The sequence below is a fragment of the Zootoca vivipara genome, chromosome 17 (assembly GCF_963506605.1).
Source record: "Zootoca vivipara chromosome 17, rZooViv1.1, whole genome shotgun sequence".
NCBI lineage: Eukaryota > Metazoa > Chordata > Lepidosauria > Squamata > Lacertidae > Zootoca > Zootoca vivipara.
The window spans coordinates 24,957,456-24,983,575 of record NC_083292.1 but is presented as its reverse complement, the minus strand read 5'-3'; the positions used below and the strand labels follow the sequence as shown (position 1 = coordinate 24,983,575).

At 47.9% G+C, this 26,120-nt stretch overlaps 1 protein-coding gene across 9 annotated transcripts in view; it reads right to left on the bottom strand.

Moving 5' to 3' along the window:
• MEF2D (myocyte enhancer factor 2D) overlaps nucleotides 1-26,120 on the bottom strand; it is a 154,193-nt gene that overhangs the window by 14,357 nt on the left and 113,716 nt on the right. For 3 of the 9 annotated variants that reach the window (XM_035098747.2, XM_035098750.2, XM_035098748.2), the window contains exons 4-8: nucleotides 15,737-15,874; nucleotides 11,375-11,585; nucleotides 9,633-9,689; nucleotides 5,436-5,626; nucleotides 4,330-4,350 (exon numbers count right to left, since the gene is read on the bottom strand). In XM_035098747.2, the coding sequence (XP_034954638.2) occupies nucleotides 4,330-4,350; nucleotides 5,436-5,626; nucleotides 9,633-9,689; nucleotides 11,375-11,585; nucleotides 15,737-15,874 (618 nt within the window). Of the gene's footprint in view, nucleotides 1-4,329; nucleotides 4,351-5,435; nucleotides 5,627-9,632; nucleotides 9,690-11,374; nucleotides 11,586-15,444; nucleotides 15,580-15,736; nucleotides 15,875-26,120 lie in introns of all 9 variants that reach the window. The other 6 variants (XM_035098751.2, XM_035098752.2, XM_035098753.2 and 3 more) reach the window with 4 other exon arrangements.

Sequence of the window (26,120 nt, the reverse complement as noted above, 5' to 3'; positions counted from 1 at the left end):
GAGAGACCCTGGCCCAAGGTCCCCCAGTGAGCTTCATGGCTAAGTGGGAGATTCGAACCCTGATCTCTACCAGGTTCTAGTCCAACACTAACCCAGGGTCCCCAAACTACGGCCCGGGGGCCACATGCGGACTGCGTGAGCCGATTGTGCAGGCCCCGACGACTCCCGCCGCTGCCCGCTCTTACTGGCGCACCGTGGTGCAGTTGCCCATCTCAGGATCGGTGCAGCACCAGAAATAGCTTGTGCGCGCACGCGGGCCAGAGGACGGGGGAACGCGCACACACACAAGCTATTTCTGGTGCCGTGCCGACCCAGAAGTGCACCGGAAATGATGTCTGCACATGCACAGAAGCCATTTCCGGTGCTGCACCACGCCAGAAAAAGCGAGTGCGCGCATGGGAGAGCGTCCCCCTGCCCACCGGCCCACAGTGCGATCGGCGCTGGAGGAACCAGTCTGAAGCCGGGTAAGTTTGGGGACCCCTGCTCTAACCATTACCCCACAGAACTGACACAGGAAGCTGCCTTATCCTGAGTCAGACCCACTGCTCCATCTAGCTCACTATTGTCCACTGGCAGTGGCAAGTTTCAGGCAGGGGTCTTTCTCAGCCCTACCTGGAAATGCCGGAATTGAACCTGGGGCATTCTGCGTGCCAGGCAGAAACTCTGCCACTGAGCAATAGCCCTTTTACTGCTGGGGCTTTCAAGATGAAGGAAGAAGGTGCTGGCAGTGCTTGTGCCACCCTGAATCACCCCTTGACTCCCAATTACAGAGTCAAGACGACGCTGAAGATAAGCATTAAGCCCCTGAGCTTGGAGGAGCCTGGCAAAGGCACCTGCAGCTTACAATAGCCTGGGATGTGATCACTGACCCAACAGGCTTAGGGGTATTTAGAACAAATTCCCTCGTGGTGCAGCTGTGGGGATTTCCCCTGCCCTCTTCTTCGCTCAGAAGGTCGTCTCAGGTCCTTCAAGTGGGAGGCAGAGGTGGGGAGGAATGGGGAGACCGCAGGCAGGCTCTTTTAAGATTCATAGCAGAGCACATGGAGAGACTGGCTACCACGGCTGAAGGAGTCGAAGCATTTCTATCTGGCTCTGCAGCTTACATATCAACAACAATAAACACAGTGCCTCCCTCTCAGGCTTACAATCTAATAAGACACCACACAAAAAGGGGGGGGAGTGATGAGGAGGGAAGAGGAAAACAAACAAACCCAGGCAATGAAACAGAACCTTGCTTACAAAGTTCTGGGATGGGAATGACCTGCTCACTGTTCAAAAACCAGGCCTTATCATGATCTGCTGAGAAACAGGTGCAACTTTCTTGAAAGTGGTTGTAATATGGCCAGAAATTATCTAGCTGGAATCTGCTGGCCTTATGGACACTTCTGCCAAAGGCCTACCTAGACCAGCATCCTCTTTCCTGAGGTGGCCAGGTGGATTTGCCCAAGAAGCCCACAAGCCAAAAGTTGCAAGGAACACCACCCTCCCCAAAGGGCACTGAAGGGTAGGAGTCCCCACCAGGCCTCCACGAGAGCCTCAACCTAGGAACTACCACATTTCCTAAGGGATACCCCTGAATGTCAACAAAGGAAGAACTGGAACAAGAGGCAGTTTCTCCCACCACCTTGGCCACTTTGTGAGTAGGAAGTACAATTAATAACAATATTAGGAACAATAAATATAATAATAATAACCTGGGGCAGCTCAGTCGGTAGAGCATAAGACTCTTAATCTCAGGGTTTGGGGTTTGAGCCCCATATTGGGCGAAAGATTCCTGCATTGCAGGGGGTTGGACTAGATGACCCTCAGGTACCTTCCAACTCTACAATTATAACAATAGGAATTCCTACAGGGCCAACTCCTTTCAGCCCCCCTGGGAGTTGTTTTGTACTGCATCCCCAATGCTATTCAACATCCACACGAGGCCTCTGGGATCGGTCATTAAGAGATCTGGAGCACAGCATCATGAGTAAGCTGATGACACACAGCTCTGTAACACTTGAACCAGGAGGTGCTGAGCCAGTCCTGAGCCAGTGCCTGGGCTGGATGGAAACCAATAAACTTCAAATTGAATCTCGGCAAAGTAGAGGGTGAGCGGTGAGTTGCCTGTTCTGGACTGGGTTGCACTCCCTCTGGAAGAACAAGTGTGTAGTCTTGGGGTCCTTCTTGATCCTAGTGGTCACTGAAGTTGTGCCCCAGAGTGCTTTTCACCAGCTTCTGCTGGTGGACCAGTTACAACCATTCCTGGGCAGGGATAGCTTGGCAACACACGTTCCACGGACCGGTAACCTCAGGACTTGATTACTGCAATGTGCTTTACATGGGGCTGCCCTTGAATTTGGTCCAGAAGATGAAGCTAGGGCAGAACACGGCTGCACAGTTGCTCTCTGGAGCAAACTATCACCAACATGTGACACGTCTGTAGAAAGAATTGCAGTGGCTGCCAGTCTGCTACTAGCCCCTTAGGATTATGAACCTGGGTATCTGAAAAGCTGTCTCTCCTACTGCATGTAGACCTGCCCCTGGGGTAAGGCATGCTGTGGCTCAGGCCATGTGCTTTCAGCATGGCTGAAATGCTCCCTCTTTAGAAGCAGAGCAAGCGCCAGCATAGTTTTCGGCATTTGTCAAAAGATCTTTCTCTTTGCCCGCTCCTTCCCAAATTAGTCTATTTTATTTCTGCTGCAGGTTTATTTCTCTGCATTCTTCTAGGTTTTTATGTTTTAATACTGCTTTTAGGACCTGTATTGTTTGTATGTGTTTTATTTCTATACATTCTCTACCTCACATGCAACATGCACACATACACTTCTTTAAAAGAATAAGAATAAGCTTTATGGACTTGCTCAGTCGGCAATGCATCCCCCCAATTCCCCGCTATAAGTTGTTGAGCTCTAGATTTCAGAGTCCACTTTTGGTTGAAAAACACAAGAAGCCACGCAGTCATGAACACAAGCAGGATGTAATTCTGGTGGGAAAAGAAACTTGGATAGGGGGAAAGAGGAAAGTGGGGGGCAGAGCAGCAGCCAGAGTGAGCATGCAGATGAACACAAAGGCAAGGCACTCCCTTTGCAATCTGGGTAGTTTAAGTATTGATCAGGGGACTGTGCTTCCATCCAAGGCTCATTTATAAAGCAAATCCTAATTTTATTGCATTTCTATGATGCATCTTTGGGGTGTTTTCCTTTTTCAACTCTTTGATTGTTATCTCTGTGTTGATAAGATTTTATTATGCCCGCTTGTTTTTAATCTTTTGGGGGTACTTTTATCGTTTTATGGAAACTGCTTCAGGAGTTGGCTTGCTTTTATTCAGCAGAATATAAATCCCACTGGACGAGTAAACAAATGGGGTCAGCCTGATCCCCAGGGATAGCTGGGTGGCTGTTTGAGGCAGAATGTGAGAGAGAACAAATTAAAGTGGCTCATGAAGAGGCCAGCCCCACTGCAGTATCTCACCACAGGGACTCACTTGAGAGCCAAACAGGCAACTTCGCACTGTTCTCTGGGTGCTGCTATTGTCCAAGGTGAGGAGGGTGATGTGTGGGGTGAGAGGGCCTTCTCTGTTGTGGCACCCTACCTCCCTCAGCGGGCTCACCGTTCCCCACCACCACCCCAGATTAGCTTTAGCCAACCTGGTGGGAACTCCCACAATCTGCAGGGAAACACATCACATGCAGTGACAACGCTGAACCGGGGTGGGAGGAGGGCTGTTTGAAGGTAGCCCCTCAGCAGCAGAAAAGATGGTTCAGAGTACCCCACACAGAAAAGGCTGTTGTACAGACAGCTGAAGGAATGAGGCAGAAGAGACCCATGTCTAAAGCCAGATGGGATGGACAAAGGGGGACTTGCTTAAGCAGGCCCACTGGCAGCATGGGAGGGGGGCACTTTCCATTCTTGCCTGGTTTAGAGTTGCAATTCCACCACTCCAGGACACAGAAGAGGCAACGTCCAGGCACACATACCCATTCAATGCAGCTGCTAAAGTCGTGCCAGCTGTTGGGAGGGCAAGCTGCCAAGCCACCTTCCTGGACCAATCAAGGCACCCTAGAAGAGGCCTGAAAGCAGACTGAGTTTCCTCTAGTAAGTCCCTACATTCCCCTGTCTCACAATTATGTGTGCATGCACACGAAAGCTCATACCAATGACAAACTTAGTTGGTCTCTAAGGTGCTACTGGAAGGAATTTTTTATTTTTTGTTTCGACTACGTCAGACCAACACGACTACCTACCTGTCACAATTTCAAGACAATTATTCTTTTTTAAAAAGGGAACAGAACCCAAAGACACACATACACACACACACACAGAACACTTGCAAGCATGGAAACTCACCAGATCCAAGTGATCCTCTGTCTGGGGTGCGGAATAAAAATGAAACCAAAATGAAATTGTTACGTTTAATGCTTAATTTTGATGCCACTTTCAAGACTAATTGAGTATCCTGTTCTCTATTACGCAGGGCAGACCAGAAGTTCAAGGGTCTGCTGTGTGATATTGGTTGAAAACATGCGGGGGGGGGCAGGGAGAACACCACAGAACGAACAGGCTGTGCTTGGGAGTGCCAGATAATATCCAAGGTGGAAATGGCTACTAGCCAGGATGGCTATGATACAGCTCCAATGTCAGAGGCGGTATGCCTCTGAATGCAAGTTGCTGAGAGTCACAAGTGTGGAGAGCGGAAAGGTATTTTCAGTTTCACACATGCTGGTGTCGTATATTTGGAATTCTCGCTGCAACGTTTTATCAATTCATTGCTTAGATTAATAGATAATAAACCTTACACTGCTTGTCACCAACTAATTGGCCATCAGGTGTTTTTTTAATTAGAAACAGGCTCTTAATTTTTTTAATCCATGTATAGACAACTCAATATGTATTCAAAAAATATCTAAGCTGTGTGTTTTATTATTTCAGAAGTTTTATTTATTTTAGAAGTGGCATTCCAAGTGTGTGTGAGAGAAGAAGGGGCAGATTCATCACCTCTACACCAGGTAGGCAGTTTTCCTTTCTGATACACACACTTATGCAGATGCAATTGATTAACCAAACAGGGGTGGAATTCTGCTTGTTAGGCAGTAACTCCCATTGAACACAGAGGGAATGGCTTCTGCATAAACATGCTTAAAAATTGTGCCATAACAGCCCTGCTCGATACACTTATCTGCAAGCACAGCTATGGGATTTTTTTGCAGCACCAGTCTAAACAGCTGTTACAATCATCACCACTCTCAAGAGTGTAGCCTGGTCGAAAACGCCGTGCGTTCTTGCGAAACACTGACAAAAAGATATCCTGAGGATTGTTTCCATGCAGACCAAAGCCAGGGCTGGTATCTCCTCCTTGGCTCAGCCTTTCAGTAAAATGGAGGGTGGTGGATCAGGCCCAGGAGCCTGCTGAAGTTGGAAACACACTGGATTTCTCTGCCCTAAGTTGGACTCACCAAATGGTGCATGAGACCCTTTCCGCTCTGTGATGTGATGACGCGCAAGTCTGGTTTGCGGTTGTTGGCAGCCAGCTGAGTGCCATGAGAGGGTGGCGGCGGCGATTTTGCCGGGATGACCTTGCCTAGGCTGTTGCCATTGGACACGGGAAGGAGACCCGGGGAGGCTCTGGCGCTGACGTAACCATTCCCTGGAGAAAAAGGAGAGGGGGGGGGGGAAGAACAGATATTGTTTTTCAAAGTATGGACAACGTTGGGAAATACCTTAAACTTGTCCCCATGCCCAAACATCAGTAAGTCAAAGTAAGTGTGCCTCAAGTAATCTCTATTTTCTCCTGGTTTACACAGGAAGCTGCCCTTTCCCAAGTCAGACTCTTGGTCCATTTAGATCAGTGTAGTCTACACTGACTGGCAGTGGCCCTCCAGAGTTTTAGGCTGGGGACATGGCCAGCTCTTCCTGGAGCTGCCAGGGTTGATGATGATAATTTATTACATGTCCTTCACCCTAAGGTCACAATGTGGGTTGCAATATTAAAACACAATATTAAAAACAGTTTGAAACAATTTACAAACACAGAAATAAGGTGGGTCCCAAAAACATACACCTCAAGTGTCAAAAACCAGGGTAAAGAGATGTGTCTTCAGAATTTGTCAGATTCTGAATAATGAAGGGGGTGGGGAAGAGTTCTGCCACTTAGGGGCTGCCACAGAGAAGGCCCTGTCTAAGGTTGCCACCACCCTCGAGCTTCTGAAGGAAGTGGAACTAGCGAGAGGGCCCCCTCTGCCGATCTTAGCACCCAAGAGGGTCTGCAGGAAGGAGGGGGTCTTTTGGGTGTTTGGGTTGTACAGTGCTTTAAACACTAATGCGAACACCTTGAATTGGGCCCAGAAACGAACTGGCAACCATTGCAGCTGTTTTAAAACACGGATTATGTGAGATCAAAATGGAACCCTAGCCAATGATCTGGCTTCTGTGTTTCAATGTCACAATAAGGCTAGCAGGAGAAATCAAGGCAGGCCTCAGGTCACCAACCCGCCTCCTAGCTTTGTGACTGGCACCAAGAGGAGGAACAAGAGGCTAGGAGAGGGCAGGTGGGGGTGGGGGTGGGGTGGGGGTGTCAAGTCTCCCCACACCCCACAGGTCCTGAGAAAGTCCCAGGGCTTGGCGAGGTCTCTCTGAGGGCCTCCCCCCTGGGCTCTCCTGCTTCCCTGCTCCTGTTTCCTGGAATGAGGGGAATGTTTGGGTGACGTCAATGATGACATTCACGGGGCCTGCCAAGTTACAAGCCGGAACAGCCGCGCACGGCAGCTGACATGGGGGCTGCTTTGGAGACAGGAGAGATGCTTGGGGAGGGGGGGAGATGAGGGGAGAGGCAGGACGTTGTGTGTGCAGAAGATTGACAGGGACAGCAAGCGTGCCTAGGAGTCTTGGGAAGGGCCAAGGCTCGGAACTCGGGGATCTCAGGTGAAGTTAAAGCAGTATCCGCCTCCCCTTGGCACCAAATCTGCTGCAGTTTGTTAAGAGTGCTGAGAGTTGTGAGGAGACCCCAATTCCCCTCGTAGAACTACAATTCCCAGAGTTCCCTGCAAAGAGGGGCAGTTTGTTACACCACTCTGGAAACTGCAGTTCTGTGAGGAGAATGGGGGGGGGGGGGAGAAGGTTGTCTCCTTGCAACTCTCAGCGTCCTTAGCAAACTGCAGCTCCCATAACACTTTTTTTTGGGGGGGGGAGCCTTGATTGTTTAAAATGGTGTCATAGTGCTTTAACTGTGTGGTGTGACTGGGGCCTAAGAGGCATTCCCTCCTGTGTAAGAAAGAAAAAGGGACACCTCTTTTAAGATAAAGGTAAAGGTAAAGGGACCCCTGACCATTAGGTCCAGTCGTGACAGACTCTGGGGTTGCGCGCTCATCTCGCATTATTGGCCGAGGGAGCCGGCGTATAGCTTCCAGGTCATGTGGCCAGCATGACAAAGCCGCTTCTGGCAAACCAGAGCAGCACACGGAAACGCCGTTTACCTTCCCACTGGAGCGGTAACTATTTATCTACTTGCCCTTTGACGTGCTTTCGAACTGCTAGGTTGACAGGAGCTGGGACCGAGCAACGGGAGCTCACCCCGTCACAGGGATTCGAACCGCCGACCTTCTGATCAGCAAGCCCTAGGCTCAGTGGTTTAACCACAGCGCCACCTGGGTCCCTCCAGGTATTTATTGGGGGGGGGGGTTTCAAAAATATATTTTTTAAAATTTTCCCATGAGTCTGGGTTCTGAATAGTCAACACACTTTCAAAAAAACACACCAAATTAAACACTGCAATTCTAAAACAAGCAATAAGTGCCTCTCCACCATGGGGATCTGTGTTTGAAGTTTGAGGCCTTCCATCCACTCACAGCCTGAACTTCTCATCAGCCTTTACTGTCATCCCTTCTCTCTACCGCCTTAGGCAGACCAGGCATATGTTTATATGCGTTTCACGAGGATGTGTAATATTGTCATCACACAACCCCCAATGGAGGATCTGTAGTGCCACATCACAATCCTGGATTGGGATGAAGTCAGGATGGGGTTGGGGAGCAAGCTGAGCAGGGGTGGCAGCCCCATTATGTATGCACGACATGTGTATCCATATAAACACACATTTATATATCCACCTTCCAATCTGCCTCCCCCACTGGATCCTAAGTGAGGCACCAAGGTGCAACAAAGGGGATTGTTGCCAGACTTGCCTTTTAACAGCAGCGGGAAGAAACAGCCCTTGGGAGGGTGCCGCTTCCTCGCCTCCCAGTGCTACCAAGGTGGGAAAAGCCGCACCTTCAGAAATTCTCTCTGCTGCACAATTATTAAAGCCACGAGAGGCAGGACACCTTGATATATTTCATCTCAAGGCCAGGATGTCTCAATGTCCAATTAGAGCCGTCCCTGCCCATTGCCATGCGACAATTAAACCAAACAAAGAGTCGTTTAAAAGGGATTCAGGCATGGTTTCTGAAGCCACCCAGAAGGCTTGTCATTTTAACAGGAGTTTTAAAACAAGGGCTGGTTTTGAAACTGACAAGGTCAAATAAAGGGATCCCAAGTGCAGCGCAGTCTCTAATTAAAACTGGTGCGGAAAGACTTGCTTGTCTGGACTCGGCCTGGTTTGGCCCTATAATGGGGGTTCCACCCCTTTCCCTCCTCTAAGGGCAGATTTCTGTAGTGGGTAATTATGTCAGCCTTGCAGATAAGTTTTTCAGAAAGTGTTTCCTAACCATTGTTGCTTTGCCATATTTTAAAACTGTTATTTTATAGTTTTTAAGTGAGAATATATTGTGTGATTTATTTTGTTTAATTAACTGGCATAATCACCTGATTTTGGGGTGAGGGTGGGGACTCTTTTCTGGGCAACCTTACAGATGCCACAAGTCAGTGCTGGGCAGGACCAGAGGCTAAAGTGGATGGAGCCACTAATGTGAAGGTTACCTCTGTAGTGTGTCTAATTTATACACACACAGCTCTCTGTTACGTTCCTCTGACCAAGCAAGCATCCATTCCAGCCAGACAAAAAACACTCAAGGAAGGTACAAAGCAGGGCTGTGGAGGGATGTGACCTGGAGAGAGTTCTGGGGGCCAGTGAGAGAGGTCTGGAGGGCCTGAGGTTGGGGCTCACCAGGCCAAGCTTTCTCAAGGCCCACTTTGGGGAGCATAAGCAGCTGGCTCCTAGGTGCTGACACTGATTCGCATCTCCACATGACCAGCCCTGGGAGAAAACCATCAAGTGGCCTCCTTGACTCCACTGCCATCTACCCGCTTGCGATGTGAAATTTCTCAAGCTGCTCTGTGTCACCCACCCCTTAGATCAACATGTGACCTTATGAGTCATTACACCCCAAACTGCATTAAGTTCTGCTTCAGCTCTTTCAGCTTGGAGCTCCTTCCTCTGTCGCAAGGGCTGAAAGCTCTGCTGCTCCCTTATAGTCACAGCGCACAGCTCGTCCAGGATGCAGCTTGCGCACTGACCCTGGGTTGAGATTGCTGCGTGGGCCTTATCTACGTGGGACCCCCATTCCCAGTCATCCCCTTTCTTGTCCCTGTGCATGGAATGGCTTGGACCCAAGGCCAACAACCTTCCCACCACAATTCATCCAAGGGAAGGCTCTCCAGAACCCCTTTCCTGACATCTGGCTGTTGGAACAACAAGCTTCCACTTCGGCTCTACTCACCTACTGGGCTCGGGCAGGCTCCATTTGTGTTGTTGAGGTCGCCTCCAAGCATTGCCCCTAAGAAGAAGAATGTGTCCAAATAGAGTTAGACTTGACATTCCACCACATTCCAACATGCTGATCCAGAGGAATAGAAGAAGAGCCTGCTGGATCAGGCCAAGGGCTCATCTAAACCAGCATCCTGTTCACACAGTGGCCACCCAGATGGCTTTTTGAAAACCCACAAGCAAGATTCAAGAACAAGAGAACCCTCCCCTCCTGTGGTTTCCAGCAACTGGTATTAAGAATCATTACTGCCGCCAACTGTATAGGCAGAGCATAATATTGATAGCAGCCATTGATAGCCTTCTCTTAATTTGTCCAATCCTCTTTTGAAGCCATCCAGGTTGGTGGCCATCACTGCATCCTGTGAGAGTGAGTTCCATAGTTTAACAACCACCACCACCACCTTACAACAACAACAACACCTTATTTGTACCCTGCCCATCTGACTGGGTTGCCCCAGCCACTTTGGGCGACTTCCAACAGATATAAAAACATTTTTTAAAAATCAAACACTAAAAACTTCCCTATACAGGGCTGCCTTCAGATGTCTTCTAACAGCTGTATAGTTATTTATCTCCTTGACATCTGATGGGAAGGCAATCCACATGGTGGGCACCAGTACCAAGAAGGCCCTCTGCCTGGTTCCCTATGCGCTGCGTGAAGAAAGACTTCCTTGTCCTGAATCTTCCAGCATTCAGCTTCATTGGAAGTTCATGAGTTCAAGTGTTATGAGAGAGGGGGGAAGGGCTTTTCTCTAGAGACTTTCTACATGCCAGGCATAATTTTATAAACTTTTCGGTACCCATGTCACAGAATACAGTTGCTAGAAATCACAAGCAGGAGAGGGACATTGCCCTCATGTCCTACTTATGAGAAACAGGATGGATGCTGGACTAGGGAGTCCTTTTGTCTGATCCAGCAGCCAGGCTCTTCTGATGTTCTCATCTGTTTGTGAAACCAAATATGAATAAACTTTTTGGTCATTTACTATGGTCACATATATATATATATGGAAGAAGTATCAAATTAAAACACAAAACATGTTGACCCAACAACATTAACAAAATGCTGAAAAATAATAATCGAAATATTATATAATATGTTTTAACTGTTTTAAATTCTGAATTTTAAAATGTTGTAAACTGCCCTGGGACCTCTTGGTGAATTTAATAATAATAATAATAATAATAATAATAATAATAATAATAATTCACCAAGAGGTCCCAGGGCGAGATACAACAATTTAAAATTCAGATTTAAAAACAGTTAAAACATAGTATATTCACGAAAAGAGTGCAGGGCGAGAAAACACACATCTCAGTTGTCACATGCAATGCTGATGTCTTAAGCTGATCTAACGGTAATTGATTTTCGATGTTCTTAATTATAACTGCTTTTAGAATGTTTTTATCTGTTTTAAAAGGTTTGCTTTGTTTTTGTTTTAAATGGTCCATCTTCTTTGCTGCCCTGGGTTTCTTGGGGAGGAAGGGCAGGCTATAAATCCAATAAATAATAATGATGATTTGTGAAATATCTTGTACTTGTTTTCTGAATGCAATTTAATTGATGCCCACCACCAATTGATGTTCACCACCATGATATCCCCCCCCCCCGCTTGCCGCCGCCGCCGCCAAACAGTTCACGGTGCAGAAACTTTTGTAAATAAAACTAAATAAATAAAGAGCAACAAGTCGAACCTGCGCTGGCTGGCCTCTGCGGGAGGCCAGGAGAGACTGTGTTTCGCTGGAGGGTCGGTTGCTGTGGTGAGAGGAGGCGCGGGTCAGTCAAGGAGGAGGTCACGAGGGACTGGGTCACTAAGGTGCCTCCTGGGTTACTGAACTGCAGCGTGTTCTGGTTGGTCACTGGAACCGTAACAGGCATGGCAAAATTCGGAGCCGGAACTGCAGACTGAGAAGAGAGAGAGAGGAAGCATGTTTAAAATTGGAAGCTGATAAGAAGGGGTTTTGGTGTTAGGTTTGGCAAGCAGCATTCACAAGCCCACAAGTGCATATTGGAGCCAAGGCTTCCAGCTGGATGCTTTCTGTTATCAGCCACTATCCCTGGACTGTTCCAGGAACAAGAACAGAGAACCTCCAAAGGCAGGCTTCACCAACTGGATACCTGCCAGGTGTAATGGATGACATCTCCCATCAGCCCCACCCAGGGCTGATGGGAGATGTAGTCCAAAGCAGTTGGGGTCACATTCACACCATACATTTAAAGCACCATGATAACAATTTAAAACGTAATGGCTCCCCCCCCCCAAAAAAAAATTCTGGGAGTTGTAGTTTGTTAAGGGTCCTGAGAGTTATTGGAGACCCTAATTTGCTTCACAGAATGACAATTCCTAGAGTTCCCTATGAAGAGGGATTGATTGTTCTGCCAGGTCCTAGTCCAACGTGCTAACCACCACACCACACCAACCCTGGGAATTGTAGTTCTGGGGGGAGAAGTGTAGTCCCCTAACAACTCACCCTTAACAAACTGCAGTTCTCAGGATTCTTTGGGGGAAGACATGTGTCATGGTGCTTTAAATGTATGGTGTAAATGTTGCCCTTAAGAGCACCATAGGGGTGCTGTATGTTATAGTAACTTATCATTTGTTTACCTGACAAAGATGGTAACCAAAACGTGTTGACTGAAGGAACATCTGTTTAATAACGTAAAAAGAGCCTGCTGGATCAGGCCAATGGCCCAGCTAATCCAGTATCCTGTTCTCACAGCGACCAACCAGATGCTTGTGGGAAACTCACAAGCAGGACTCGAGCACAAGCTCCCAGATCTCCCCACAATATCAGATTGCCACTTGAGGGCAGGGTGCACTGAAACCAATGTGCCCAATTCTTGCCTGCCCCTTCCCCCACTTGTCCATAGGGGAGTTGAAAAGATGCTTAGTGTCATTGAAAGGAACAGGAATAGGATTTCTAGCTCAGGGGTGGGGAACATCAGCCTTATGGGATGATGGCGGTAGTCCAGGCATCCCCACTGGGCTCACGGGACTCTCCCCAGGATACACAGTCTCTCCACCCCTGTGTCACGCCCTCCCCAAGTGCTTTTGCCTTGCCAGAGTATGTCCTTGAACTGTGAAAATGTGTCTTGCTGGCATGGACAGAGGATGAAGAAATTGGTCTGTGTGGAAACCTCTGACTTTTGCATGACTGTGGAAAGACTGTGGAAAGATGAGAGTTGCATCCATAACACGGCCCATCTTTTGCCTCTGGCCACCCACTTTTTGCTTCTGCCCATGCCCGCGACTGGTATGCAGCCCCCAAAAGGTTGCCCATGACGGGCTGTGGCCCTTGGGGTGAAAAAGATTGCCTACCTATTTGTATCCGAGCCAGATACTACAGAACTCGAAGGAAAGGGAAGATGAGAGAAAGGGAAGGAGGGTTTTATTTCAGAGCACAATGTCAGAAAAGTGTGCCGAACAACGAGGATTCAGAAGCAACTGTTTTGGGATCATTACCTCGAGATCACAACTCCTGGCTTAGCGGGCAAGGAGTTCCAGGAAATTTCAGACACGAGTCTCTGGGTTAAGGCCATAACTCATCAGCAAAGTATTAAAAAATAATAATCTTAGGTTGCAAAGTGGGGGAAAGACCTTGGAGAGGTCCTGCCATCAGAGAAGACCAGACTTTAGCCACCCTGGTTACATCCAGATGTTGGTGGACTACAACACCCTTGAGCACAGCTGTGGTCCAAAACATCTGGAAGGGTGCCAGTGCGGTGAAGACTGTAATAAACAGTGCCTTGCTTGGATGGACCAAGGTCTCACCCTGCATTAGGCAGCTTAATGTGTTCATGTCGAGGGATCGCTCTCTTATGGAACGGCAACCAGAGAATCCCCCGAGTCTTTCTGGAACTGCTCAGAAGCCACATTTGACTTGCTCAAGAAAGTCCCAGACCTGGGCGGGGCGGGGCCCGGTCCGTCTCTCAGAAGTGCTTGGGGATTTATTTAGTCAGCCAGGTACAAATTTAGCCACACCAACAAGGCAAATTAAAATCCCGAGAATGCAGGAGCTGTTCTTGGGTTACAGGTTAGTTTGGCCAAGGATTTGGGGTTAGTTCTCATGAGAAGCACATGCTGAACCCAAAGGGTCTGAAGCGTGTGGACTTAACATCAAACGGATTGCACCCTCTTCCTTCCCTTTTTTTAAAAAAATGCTGCCTTGTTGGGACTGAATCATTATTGGTGCTCTGTTCTTGCTTTTTACAGGGTGATTATTTGACATGTGTGCGTTGGTAGCTTCATGTGACACTTCTGAAATAAGGATTGTATTAGGGTTATTCTCCACCGCCTCCCCTGAAGAATGGAGCCATCAAACCTCAAACAACGAGATTAATAGATTAATAAATCTTCTGTGCACCTTTTATAGATGCTAGCACTGTCCAGCTATTGGCACTGGACCAGTTTGAATCTAGTAGCTAGTCTGCTGGTGGTGCAGGGAGCAAATAAAGCTCCAGCTTTTCCCTATAATAGTTCATCACACTATTTGATATTGTCTTGATCCTTTGTGCCTCACTGGTGCTTGCTGCTTTGAAATCCTGTTAATGAGATCTCTGGATCTCTGTATTTTAGAATTTCTGTTTTGTTGGAAGCCGCCCAGAGTGGCTGGGGGAACCCGGCCAGATGGGCGGGGTATAAATAATAAATTATTATTATTATTATTATTATCCTTTCCCCAACCTGGTGCCCTCCAGGTATTGTTAAGACTACATCTCCTGCCGGCACAGCCATTTTGGACTACAGTTCCCCTCAGCCCCAGCCAGCATGGTTAATGGCCAGGGCTGCTGGGAGCTGGAGTCCAATACATTTGCAGAGCACCAGCTTGAGGAAGGCTGCTCTAGTGGAAGGGGGGGGGACAGATAAACAGAAATGTTTAAAATAAAATAAACATCCTCATCCCACTCCTATGCTGAGGGGGTGGGAGAGAGGTTTGTATTTCAGAGGTTTATACTAAGGCCTGTCCTTCAGAAGTATTTTCCAAGAGCCCATTTCCAAACAAACTCACAGTGCTGCCTAGCAAGGCCTCGGCGTAACTAAGCATCCCTCGCTGTCCAGTACCTTAGCGACCAGGTACACATTGACTTCTGGATGCCAGAGGGACTTTCTCCTAACCATCTCCTTTGCTTTAGGGGTGCAAATTAGCTGAGGCTCTGTGAAAGCCAAACCATGCAAGATTCCCCCCTCCGTAAGATTCTTTCCCCCCCTTCATGGGTTAGGGCAGCCAACTTTTGCTTAACAAACAAAAAATCCTGGCATCTGGGCATGTTCTGAGTGCAATTCCTTCATGAAGGGAACTGGCTAAAATTGCCACAACTACATCGGCTTATGGTCCTGGTACCTCTGAGCATGTGCAGAGTGCCTCACCATTAAGACAGCAAGCAGGGTTTTTTTCCAGCATTTGAATGGCAGGACAGCATGCCTCTGAAGATGTGCAGAACCATTTCCCTGGAAGGGTGCCACCTCTTTTTTGCTGCTCCTGCAAGAATGCTTTCTTTTGTTAACTATATGAAGAAGGGAAATACTGTAATCTCAAAATTCTCCTAACCTCCATCTTCCTCGGTTTGCTTCCTTGTGTTCTAAAACCGAGTAAGAAATCCAGGCCAGGCTATCAGCATTCAGGACAAGTGGCTTGACCAGCGCTTAGGCCACTTCAACAGGACTGTTATTTGTTATTATTAAGAAAAATCGGGCAGGTTGGCAGCCCTATCCATGGGGCGGGTGGGAGGGGGAGGCGTTGGCAGGCCACCAGCTGTTACTCACTGTGAGCCTGTAAGTCTGCATCATTTTATCAAACTCCTCATCAATCTTTTTATATTTCTCTTCCGTCTGAGGCGTCAACGTAAACACGTCGTCCCCGTCAGGGCTCTCACACTCTCTATGCTTCTTGTTCAGCGCCTGTTATGTGGCCGGGTGGGGGAAGGTGGAGGGAGGGTGGGGGGAGAAGGTAGTTTGGGTTGGGAGGGGAGGGATAAATCCAACAAACGAACGAACAAAAAAAAGAAAAAAAAAGAGACAATGAAGAATTTTTTGCCTGGGGTGGCGAGCTACTTACACCATAGCGCTTGAACAGGATGTCAAGATCCTCGCTGGCTTTACGGTATTTGTCTTCCATCAGAGGGCTTTGGTCAATGGAGTCTTCCCCGTCGGGTTCTGGACTGTCGCAACCATTAAAACCTTTCTTTCTTAATGTCTGAAAGCACAACCAGGAGAAGTTTAGGCCCAGAGATGAAACCAGAGGTGGAGAGTGATGAAGAGATAGTGGTCTGGTTTGCACAGACCACTAAACCATGGTTTGTTAAAAAGCAACCTCAAGCTGTCCAACGGGTGATCAATTAAACCATGGCTCATTTCTCCAACAATCAGTTTGTTTTCTTGCAAAATAAACCACAGTAAAGGAAGGCTGCTGAGTTCTCATGTAACACCAAGCCACAGTTCAAATAAAACAAAGGTTTGTAAGGCCAAAATGAGCAATGGCTTCAGATTGTAGTTTGTGAGCAGCAAATAAACCCTAGTTAAGCTGTTAGACGGGACGCAGGTGGCACTGTGGTCTACACCACAGAGCCTAGGGCTTGCCGATCAGAAGGCTGCCGGTTCGAATCCCCGCAATGGGGTGAGCTCCCATTGTTTGGTCCCAGCTCCTGCCAACCTAGCAGTTTGAAAGCACATCAAAGTGCAAGTAGATAAATAGGTACTGCTCCGGTGAGAAGGTAAACGGCGTTTCCGTGCACTGCTCTGGTTCGCCAGAAGCGGTTTTGTCATGCTGGCCACATGACCTGGAAGCTGTCTGCAGACAAACGCCGGCTCCCTCGGCCAATAAAGCGAGATGAGTGAGGCAACCCCAGAGTTGTCCATGACTGGACTTAACAGTCAGGGGTAACTTTACCTTTAAGCTATTAGACAGGGTTCAGATGATCAAACAAACCATGGTTTAAGAAACCAAGGCTTAGCATTATGTGTGAATCAGGCTAGGATGGTTGCTATGATGACAAGTCCTGCTGTTATGATTGGCCAAGTATGTTGATGGCAGGAAGGAGTGGAAGCCACCATGTAAATGGATCAGTTCAGATGCCACCTTGACCATGGCTTGTAGTAACTACAGGTTTTAGGATTCCGGGTCACAGGCTCAACTTCCAAACAAACAACAGGCAAAACAGGTACCATGGCTTGCCTTCTTTCATTTCCCATCTACTTGGCACTCTCATATTTATGTGCAGCAACCGTGGAGGGAAAGTGTGACAACAGTAACTCTGGTTTGTCAGATCACACGTGGTGCCAAACTAGGGTTCACATAAAACCACTGTTTGCACATTCCCTTCACAACGCCATATTTTATTCCAGTTTGCTGAGCCATGGTTTGTAAGCATCCTACATCAGGGTTTGGAGTGAGGAGAGCCAAACTGAGCCGCTTCAGATGTTTTGCAACCCCAAACTGCAGCGATTCTAGCTCTGAGGTCACCACTGGCTTCCGAAGCAGCTAATAGCAGAGCTAGTTTGAACCAGGGACCATAAATCTCCAGAGGTGGAATTAACTGGAGACTTAAGACGCTGATACTGGGGATTTGCAGTGATCTTAGATTTCCAGAATTACTCAAGTACTAATGAACTGTGAGAGAGGATTGCACTTTTCTCTCTCAAGGGTCACCTACTACCATGAAGAAGAGCAATTATACATTTCATATGCACGCTGGATCGGCATCATTAAGACCGGGCTCGGGGAGTTGGGGCAGAAAACCTCCATCAAATACCGTGTCTAAGAAGTTTTGGTTCCACGCGTGGCAGCCAATTTGAAGATTGCTTTCCTCAGCCACACTTAATCATTGTATTTTCAAAATACCAGAAGCAATTAGCCCATATTATGGGATCATCCCTTGCCAATTTCTTTTAAAAAGTCAACGCTGCAATGTTTCCTGGAAGTCTTGGGCTCTTTCCATGCCAATAAGAAACTGAAAGGGGCATGAGTAAAAGAGAAAATAAAAAGTTCTTCCCCGCCCCTGACTTTCCGAACTACGGTAACCATTTTAGCTCAAAACCCAAGTGAGTAGTCTCTGTGACCAGGCCAGCCACTTGCACCTCACCAAAGAAAAAGAAATGCATGAAAACTGCATATGCTAATATATCTGTATAGCCAAAGATTTGGAAATAATGGGTTATATTCAACATTAGTCATCCTCAGAGTGGACCCACTGAAATTAATGAATGTTATTAATCAATCCCTATCCCCATTTCCTCTTTCGCTCAGCAGTTTTAGAAATAGGGCTAGGAATCATTTTTAGAAATGGGAACCCTGACTGCTTTCGTCTCAGCGGGAAATCTCAAGGCCCGTTTGAAATGAATGGGCATGATGGTGCTTCTCCATGCACAGAACCCATTGATTTCAAAGGAGATGAAGCCCTCATGGGGCTCCAGTCCTCAAGAGTGGTTCAACATTCAGTTCCTCTTCCCAGGGAACTCTTGGGACTTGTAGCTCTGTGAAGGGAACCGGGGGCTCCTAACAACACTCAGCACCCTTTACAAACCACAGCTCCCTGGATCCTTTGGGGGAAGCCATGACTGTTAAAAGTTGCATGATACAGCTTTAAATGTATAGCGCGGAAAGGTCCTAATACGGTACTCTGAGAAGAGACGTGGAAAGCAATGGATTTATAGAAGTTTATAAAATGATGCATGGATAAAGAACAGATAAGAGAAGGGACTTCTTCACAAGGCACAGGACATGGTTAAGACAGTGGAACTCACTCTTGGAGACACTGATGGTTTTTTATAAAGCATTAAAAAACTTCATGGAGTATAAGGCTACCAGTGACTACGAGCCACTGCTCTGCCTCCATGGTCGGAGGCACCAATGCTTCTGAATATCAGTTGCTGGAAGCCACCGGGGGGGGGGGGAGAGAGGACTCTTGTGTTCGGATTCTGCTTGCAGATTTCCCCACGGGCATTTGGTTGGCTACAGTGAGAACAGGACATTTGACTAGATGGGCCACTGGCCTGATCCAACAGGCTCTTCTTATATTTTTATGTTAAGGTTCAAGGAGCCAGAGACTTGTGCTGTTTCTAGCTACCAGAGACCACACCCCAACCAAAGCTGCTACCTGACTCTGGGTTCATTCCCACATATGAAGGTCTTTGCCCTTCAGTCTGACCTGGTCCTGCTTGTGGGTTTCCCAGCTATCTGGTCAGCCACTGTGAGAACAGGAGGCTCGATAGGATGGATCCATTGGCCTGATCCAGCAGGCTCTTATGTTCTTACGAATCTTCAGCATAGAAATTCAGTTTGTAGGCTCCTCATCAGAATAATCTCTCCCTCTCTCTCTCCACACTACCAGTGTTTTAAATTGGTCCTGTTACTTTGCAAAGCACCACAGAGGACTGTATGAGAGCCAGTTAACCGTCCAACTTTCGCAGCTGTCTTTCTTTCTCTGGGCACAGGGGACAGCCAGTGTTTGGTAGCTCAGCCTGGGGCAGCAGATAAGGGCTCAGCCATGTGCAGCGCAGACTGCAGATTCCTTAGGCCCTGCTAATGGGGCCTGCCAGCAGCCGGGTTTCTGGGCAGCTGGCTTGGAGTCGGAAGGAGGGAGCTCAGGCCGGGCTGATCCAGCCCGTTCCAGCTGGCAGCCACTACAAGCAACATGCTCTGATACAGAAAGACGCAAAGTACTTTTATGTCAGTAACCTGAGCAGAGTGTCAACACAAGCAAAAGAAGGGGCAGACTGCCATTTCCTAGATCTCACCACATGGGAATTTGGGGGGGCTCAGGGGCTACTAGCCACAATGCCTATTATCTGCTTCTACAATCAGGGGCAGTAATACTTCTGTATACTAGTTGCTGGATGCACAAGAGGGGAGAGAGTTCTTCTACTCGGGTCCTGCTTACAAGTTTGGCCGCTGTGGGAACAGGATGCTGGACTAGATGAGCCATTGACGTGACCCAGCACGATTCTTCTGGTGTCCATATGGTCTTATATCTGTTGCTGCTTTAACAAAAGCCCCTGAGCCCCCCAAATTCCCATGTCCATTCCACTTTGTCCATTCCTCTCTTAAAGCCATCCAAGTTGGTGGCCATTGCTGCCTCCTATGCCTGGGAGTTCCACAGTTTAACAACATGCTGTGTGAAGAAGTACTTTCTTTTCTCTGTTCAGAATTTCCCAAAATTCAGCTTCATTGGATGTCCATAAGTTTTCTCCATGCCAGGCATCATTTTATAAGCACCAACCATGTCGCCTCTACCTCACCTTTTCTCTAAACTAAGAAGTCCCAAACGCTACAACCTTTTCTCATAGGGGAGTTGCTCCATTCTTTTGATCATTCTGGTTGTCGTCCTCTTCTGAACTTTTTCCATCTCTACATAGCCAGTGCAGTGCATGGAGAAGGCCCAAATGCAAATTCCTGCCCAGCCATGAGCTAGCAAATCTCTACCTTTCAGTCAATCCTCCCTCACAGAGAGGAAGTGAAATGAGGATCTCTCTAAACAGGGATTCCCCAAACTTGGGTCTCCAGCGGTTTTTGGACTACAACTCCCATCATTCCCAACTAGCAGAACCAGTGATCAGTGATGATGGGAATTGTAGTCCAAAAAGAGATCAGGTTTGAGAAACCCTGCTCTAAGCCATGGTTGGTGAACTTCAGGTCTATTGGCCAAATGTGGTGCATCCCAGGCATCTCTATGTGGCCCTTGGGAGTCTCCCCAAGGTCAAGCCTCTTCCCAGGCCACACCCCTAACCTGATGCTGTTTGACCCCTTCCTTAAGTGCTTTCTGCCAGGCTGGAATGTGTCCTTGCACTGTGAAGTTGCCTCTGAACGTGCCTGGATGGAGAGATGGGTATGCAGGATTCTCCGAGCTGTGTGTGGCTTAAGCGTTGCCTACTTTACAAAGGCAACATTTGTGATTCCATCCACTTTTGGCCATGCCAAGCACTCCTATGGAGCCTCTAGGAGGTTGCTCATGAGGAAACATGGCCCTCAGGCCGGAAACAGCTCCTAGGCAAACAGGGGCTGAAGAATGTTCTAGCACTTGCATAGTCAGGCTTTTTGAGCACTCGCAACTGCTTTGGCACCCCTGGGGTCCTTGGCATTCCATGACTGGATTCACACCACACTGCAGGGGCGGGGGGGGATGACTTGTTTCACCCTATGACACCACCAGGCACCTTCAGTATGTGGCTAAAACAGCCGTCCGGGGCACCCAGAGAGGGTAGGATGTGGCGGCACAGCCAGGCCAGGCCACTGAGGAGCCCCTTCTGGGCCACTGGGGCCTTGGGCCAGGGCCTGACCTGGGCTGCTGAAGTCAAATCCCCTCAGGCATGAATCCACTGGGTGACCTTAAACAAACCATCTCAAATCTTGTGGAGAAGTAGGATATAAATGGATTAAATAAATCTCCCAGCCAGGATCCTCATCTGTGATAAGGGGATGATGACAGAGGGATGTGGGGTGGGGGAAGACTGCGGTTGCTTTCTTGCCCTGTGTGTGGGCTTCCTGGAAGAGGTATCTGCCAGCCACTTTGGCAAAGGGTTTGCTGGCCTTAGATGGTCTGACCCAGCAGCAGAATCTTGGGTCTTTGACGGAAAGGGGTTATATAAGCTGACAGAATTATTCGTGATAGCTAACTTCCCCGTCCCATTGCAGACTGCCACTGAATACCAGGTGCTGGGGAACAATCCACAAGGGATGGCCATAACCCCCTGCTTTTGGGAGAACCCTAGAATCCTCTGTCTGACTCTCTGAGAAAGAGGGTGCTGGACTAGACTGGAACTCTGCTCTGCTCCAACAAAGCTCTTTTTATGTTTCTGTTCTGGCTTCCCTTACAGGGTTGTAGAAAGGGTTCCTGTAGGCACTTTGGGCAAGTCATCATTGGATGGTCTTGCCTTTAGTGTCCAGATAGTGGATTCAGTGGTGGCACAAGGGTAGAAGAGTCAAGTGGGTATAGCCAAGGAGGCCCCTAGCCTCTCAAGGGGCTGTGAAAGATCTCTGAAGTGGAGGAAGGATATGCAATCTGAGAAAAGGTCAAGAAACACTGGTGTAATCAAATTAGAAGCTGAAGCCAGCCAGGAAAGGACTCATTAAGTCTTGAGATAATTAGCCATGTAAAAAAGAAACCCAAGAAACAATCACCTAAAGCAGCTTCCCCCCCACCTGGTGCCCTCCAGATGGTTCGAAGTGCAATTTTGGCTTTTAGAATGGTGGCACTGACCCTTTGCAATTCCTCTGTTATCTTTTCAGTGCCTGATGAAGACCTTCGAAAAGCCTTTTCAGGGGAGATCTTCATCCAAGGCTGCAGCTGTATTGGAACTATTCTTAACTGGTTCTATAGGTTTGCATTATTTTTATATTGCCTCCCTGGCCTCCTTTGGAAGGAAAGGTGGGTATACATAACAACAACAACAACAACACTTTGTTTTTACACTTTTCTTGTCTTATACTTGTAATTGTTATACTTGTCTAATGATTGTAAGTAACCCAATATACAAGCAAATCAACTCCCATCAGCATAACCACTTTGGATTCAAACTCCACGGCAACATTGGCTGGGGCTGATGGGAGTTGTAGTCCAAAACATCTGAACTACACTGGGCTGGGGAGGGCTACTGTAAACAATTACAGTGGCTCTAGAATCACCTAAGTGCACCCCCACCCACCCCGTATTTCAACAGCCAATGCTCTCATTTTACCAAAAGTTGAAATAAGACAATAATCTCCCATGTTCCGGACAGGGCATTTGTTTTATTTTTAAATCGGTCTTCTATTTGCTTAGCACTTTGTGCGAAGAGCACATGCCCTAATTGTCAGTGGACTTCCCTCTCCTCCTCCTTCCACTGGCCCTACATCTCAGAACGGAAAAATAATAGGCAAGAGCAATGCCCCAAGAATTAGCTACGTGTAACAGCACGGCAGCTGCAACCTCTCGCGTGTGAGGCAGACGAGAGCCTCCTTTGGCTGGCAAACAGCGATGGAGGTCGCAATAGGGAACAGTGTAAGAAGCAAAGGGCAAAACGATCACAGGAGACAAAGTAGGTCAGATATTTTGGGGAAGAGAACCACAGAACCAGAGGCCTGCTCATGGCAGGCCTAGCCCTGACCCAGCACGGGAGATGGAATCCTCAGAGGATGAACCCAACACACAACCAAGGACCTTGGGGAGCAGGCAAGGTCCCCCAGAACCAGCACTGAGTATCCTCTTGAGGAAGTATGGTTAGAGTGTGGTCTGGGAGGCCACACCATGTAAGGCCTTCCTTTTTAGACTCCCAGTTATTGGAAACAACACAAGTCTTTGGCTCCTTGAACCTGAACACAGAAACATAAGTAGAGCCTGTTGGATCTAGCCAATGACCGAGCTAGTCCAGCATCCTGTTCCCTGGCCACCCAGATACCTGTGGGGAAACCTGCAAGAAGGACCTGAGCACAACAGCACTCTCCCCTCCTGTGGCTTCCAGCAACTGGTATTCAGAAGCATTGCCACTTCTGACCCTGGAGGCAGAGCATAGCCATCATGGCTAGTAGCCACTGGTAGCCTAATCCTCCATGAATTTGTCTAATCCATCCAGGTTGGTGGCCATCACTACCTCCGGTGGGAGCAAGTTCGATAGCTGAGCTGAGTAAGCGCTTTCTTTTATCTAGCCTGAATTTTCCTACATTCAGCTTCATTGGATGAAGATAAAAGCAAATGCGCTTCATTTGCATGAAAGGTGCAAGGTGTGGGATTCAGCTCTGCAGACTCCAGTGAGACTCACTGAGAATAAACATATGTGTCAGGCTCACAAAGGGTGCAAGAACTGACATGAAAAATCACAGCCCAGAAGCCTGTGCTCAGTTAACATATTTGGAGGCAGCCTCACATGGGACACCACAAGAGGGTTCCTCCCAGTGCCAAGGACTCAAAGCTTTTGGAGAGTTCGTACCATGAGGAGGACAGGGGAACACCATTCCGAGGGCTGGTGATGCTTTTGGGCCAAGACAAATGTGTTCAGTATGGTGCACTAAGAAATGTGAATACCGTCGGGCAAAGGAATACATCAAAGGTCGGGAATCTCAGACCTGGGGGCTGGATGTGGTCCTCTACCAGGCCATGTCCCTGCACCAACCCTGCTCCACTCCTTCCTTAGGTGCACAGGTGGAGGGAATAATGCTTCCAAATACCAGTTCCTGGAAGCCACAGGAGGGGACAGTGCTCTTGCGCCTGGATCCTGATTTGAGTGTTTCCCACAGGCATCTGGCTGGTCACTGTGAGAACAGGATGTTGGACTAGATGGGCCACTGGCCTGATCCAGCAGGGCTTGTCTGATGTTCTTCTGCTTTGCATGGCTTGTATGTGCACATAAGCTGTGATAATGCCTCTAAGCTGCTTGAATGAAGGAAAGGGGTGGGTGTATACATGTGCAAAAACCTCTTTAACTTTTCCATGGCTGGAATGCAACCTATTGTACCAAGGGAAGAGTCATGTCCGAAATCTCAGATGCCCACTCACTACACAGCACCTTGGAGCAGGGCTTTTGGTGCAGCTGCCCTTGTTCTGTGAAAAAGCATTCTTCTTGAGATATGGTAGATACACACTCTCTGTACTTACCAGAGGCAAATGAAAGCATTTTTGTTTCAACAACCTTTTCCAGCTGGGTGGAACTGTTTTAAAACCTGTTTCCAGTTGCTGTTGTTGTTTTTTTACTGCTTTAAAAACTTTTAAAACCATTTTTTAATTCTCTATAAATCGCCTTGAAGCAGGCATGTAAAAGGCAATTCATAAATTAATAAATCCATTGCTCCACCCACTTTCACCTCTGGTCCCACCCACCAGTGCCATGTAGTTCCCGGAAGACTGCCCATACTGCTTTTCTCAGGATGAAAGGGGATCCTAGCTCCTCACCTACAAAGCTGTGGTCCATCCAGCCTGAAAATGTATGCTTTAGTTTTGAGAGTCTCAGATCTTGCCCAGCCCAGCCCTGCTAACCAAGATCTTTTGAACTGAAGGCACCGTGGGTTAAACACAGAATCTTCCCCATGCAAAGCAGACCCTGAGACGCAAGGGCTGGGCTCTGGGACATTCAAGTATCATTTGCTCCCTCCCATCTCTTCTATCCTAGGTGCCCAGCAGTGGAACTGAACAGCAGACTCAGTGGTCTAAAGAGGCCCACCCTGCCGTAGCAGTTGGCATCTGCCCTGACTCCAGCTGACTACAGGGGATGGGGCAACACTCCCTACTGACAAAGGCATAGGCAGTATGGTGCAGTGGTTAGACATCAGGGCTGAGGAAACCCAGGTTCAGAACCCCGCTCAGTCATGCAGCTGGACAATTGCCAGAGAAGGAGGCCTCATTGTTCACAAAGTATGACAAAAGAACATCAGTTTAAAAACAGCATGCTGAATTGATATCCATTTTTTTGTGTCTTCATATATTCCATCTGCTGCAAATCAATGTTAACGCAATATATAGATATAGGAACCCACCCACCCACACACACATATTACAAACAATGTATTTACTGCAAAAATATGCACAAAGCTGGTAATAAAAGTGTCCCTCGTGCCCCCAAAAGGAGACCCTCCTTGGAATGTCTACCCCCGCCCCCCGCACATATACACTCTCCACCGCTGTCCTATTCCATGCCGTCTCGAGCAGATAAATTGAATGACTAAAGGTTTTGCGTGCCTTAATTTCTGCTCACTTGTAATGTCAATAATTACCCAGCCAAACCGTTCATTTGTCTAAATCTTGCCAAGCATAAAAGGGAGCTGCCCACACACAGTTTTTCATTGAAAGGTGACAAAGCAACTGCTCCAATCTCAGCTCTGTCCCACTCTCTGGAACGTAGCGCAGGAACGAAACCTTTTGTGCTTGCAAATCCATTAGAGAAAAAAGAGGGGGAGAAGCAGCAGGAAGGGGGCAGGAAGGCGACCACCTGGGAGGCTGAGGACTAAGACCCTGCCAGTCTCTGCCGCAGGGTGCCCTCACTTCAGACTCACATTTTACCTCTGGCCTACTGCCTCAATTACCCTGGAAGCGTTTCTGCCCCAGACACAGGAAGCTGCCCTATACTTAGGTCACATTCACACTATACTTTTAAAGATCTATGATACCACTTTAATCAGTCATGGCTTCCCCCAAAGAATCCTGGGAGCTGCAATTTATTAAACAGCAGTTAGGAGGCCCTTATTCCCCTCACAAAGCTACAATATCCAGACTTCTCTACGAAGAGAGAGAGATTGTTCCACCACTCTGGAAATTGTAGCTCTATGGGGGCGATAGAAGTCTGCTAACAACTCTCAGCTCCCTTAACAAACTACAGCTCCCATAATTCATTGGGGGAAAGCATGACTGTTTAAACTGGTAGTATACTGCCTAAAATGTAGTGTTAATGTGGCCTTAGCCAGACCCTTGTGTTTCAAGTAGAGTGGTATCTTGGTTTACGAACTTAATCCATTCCGGAAGTCCGTTCTTAAACCAAGGTGT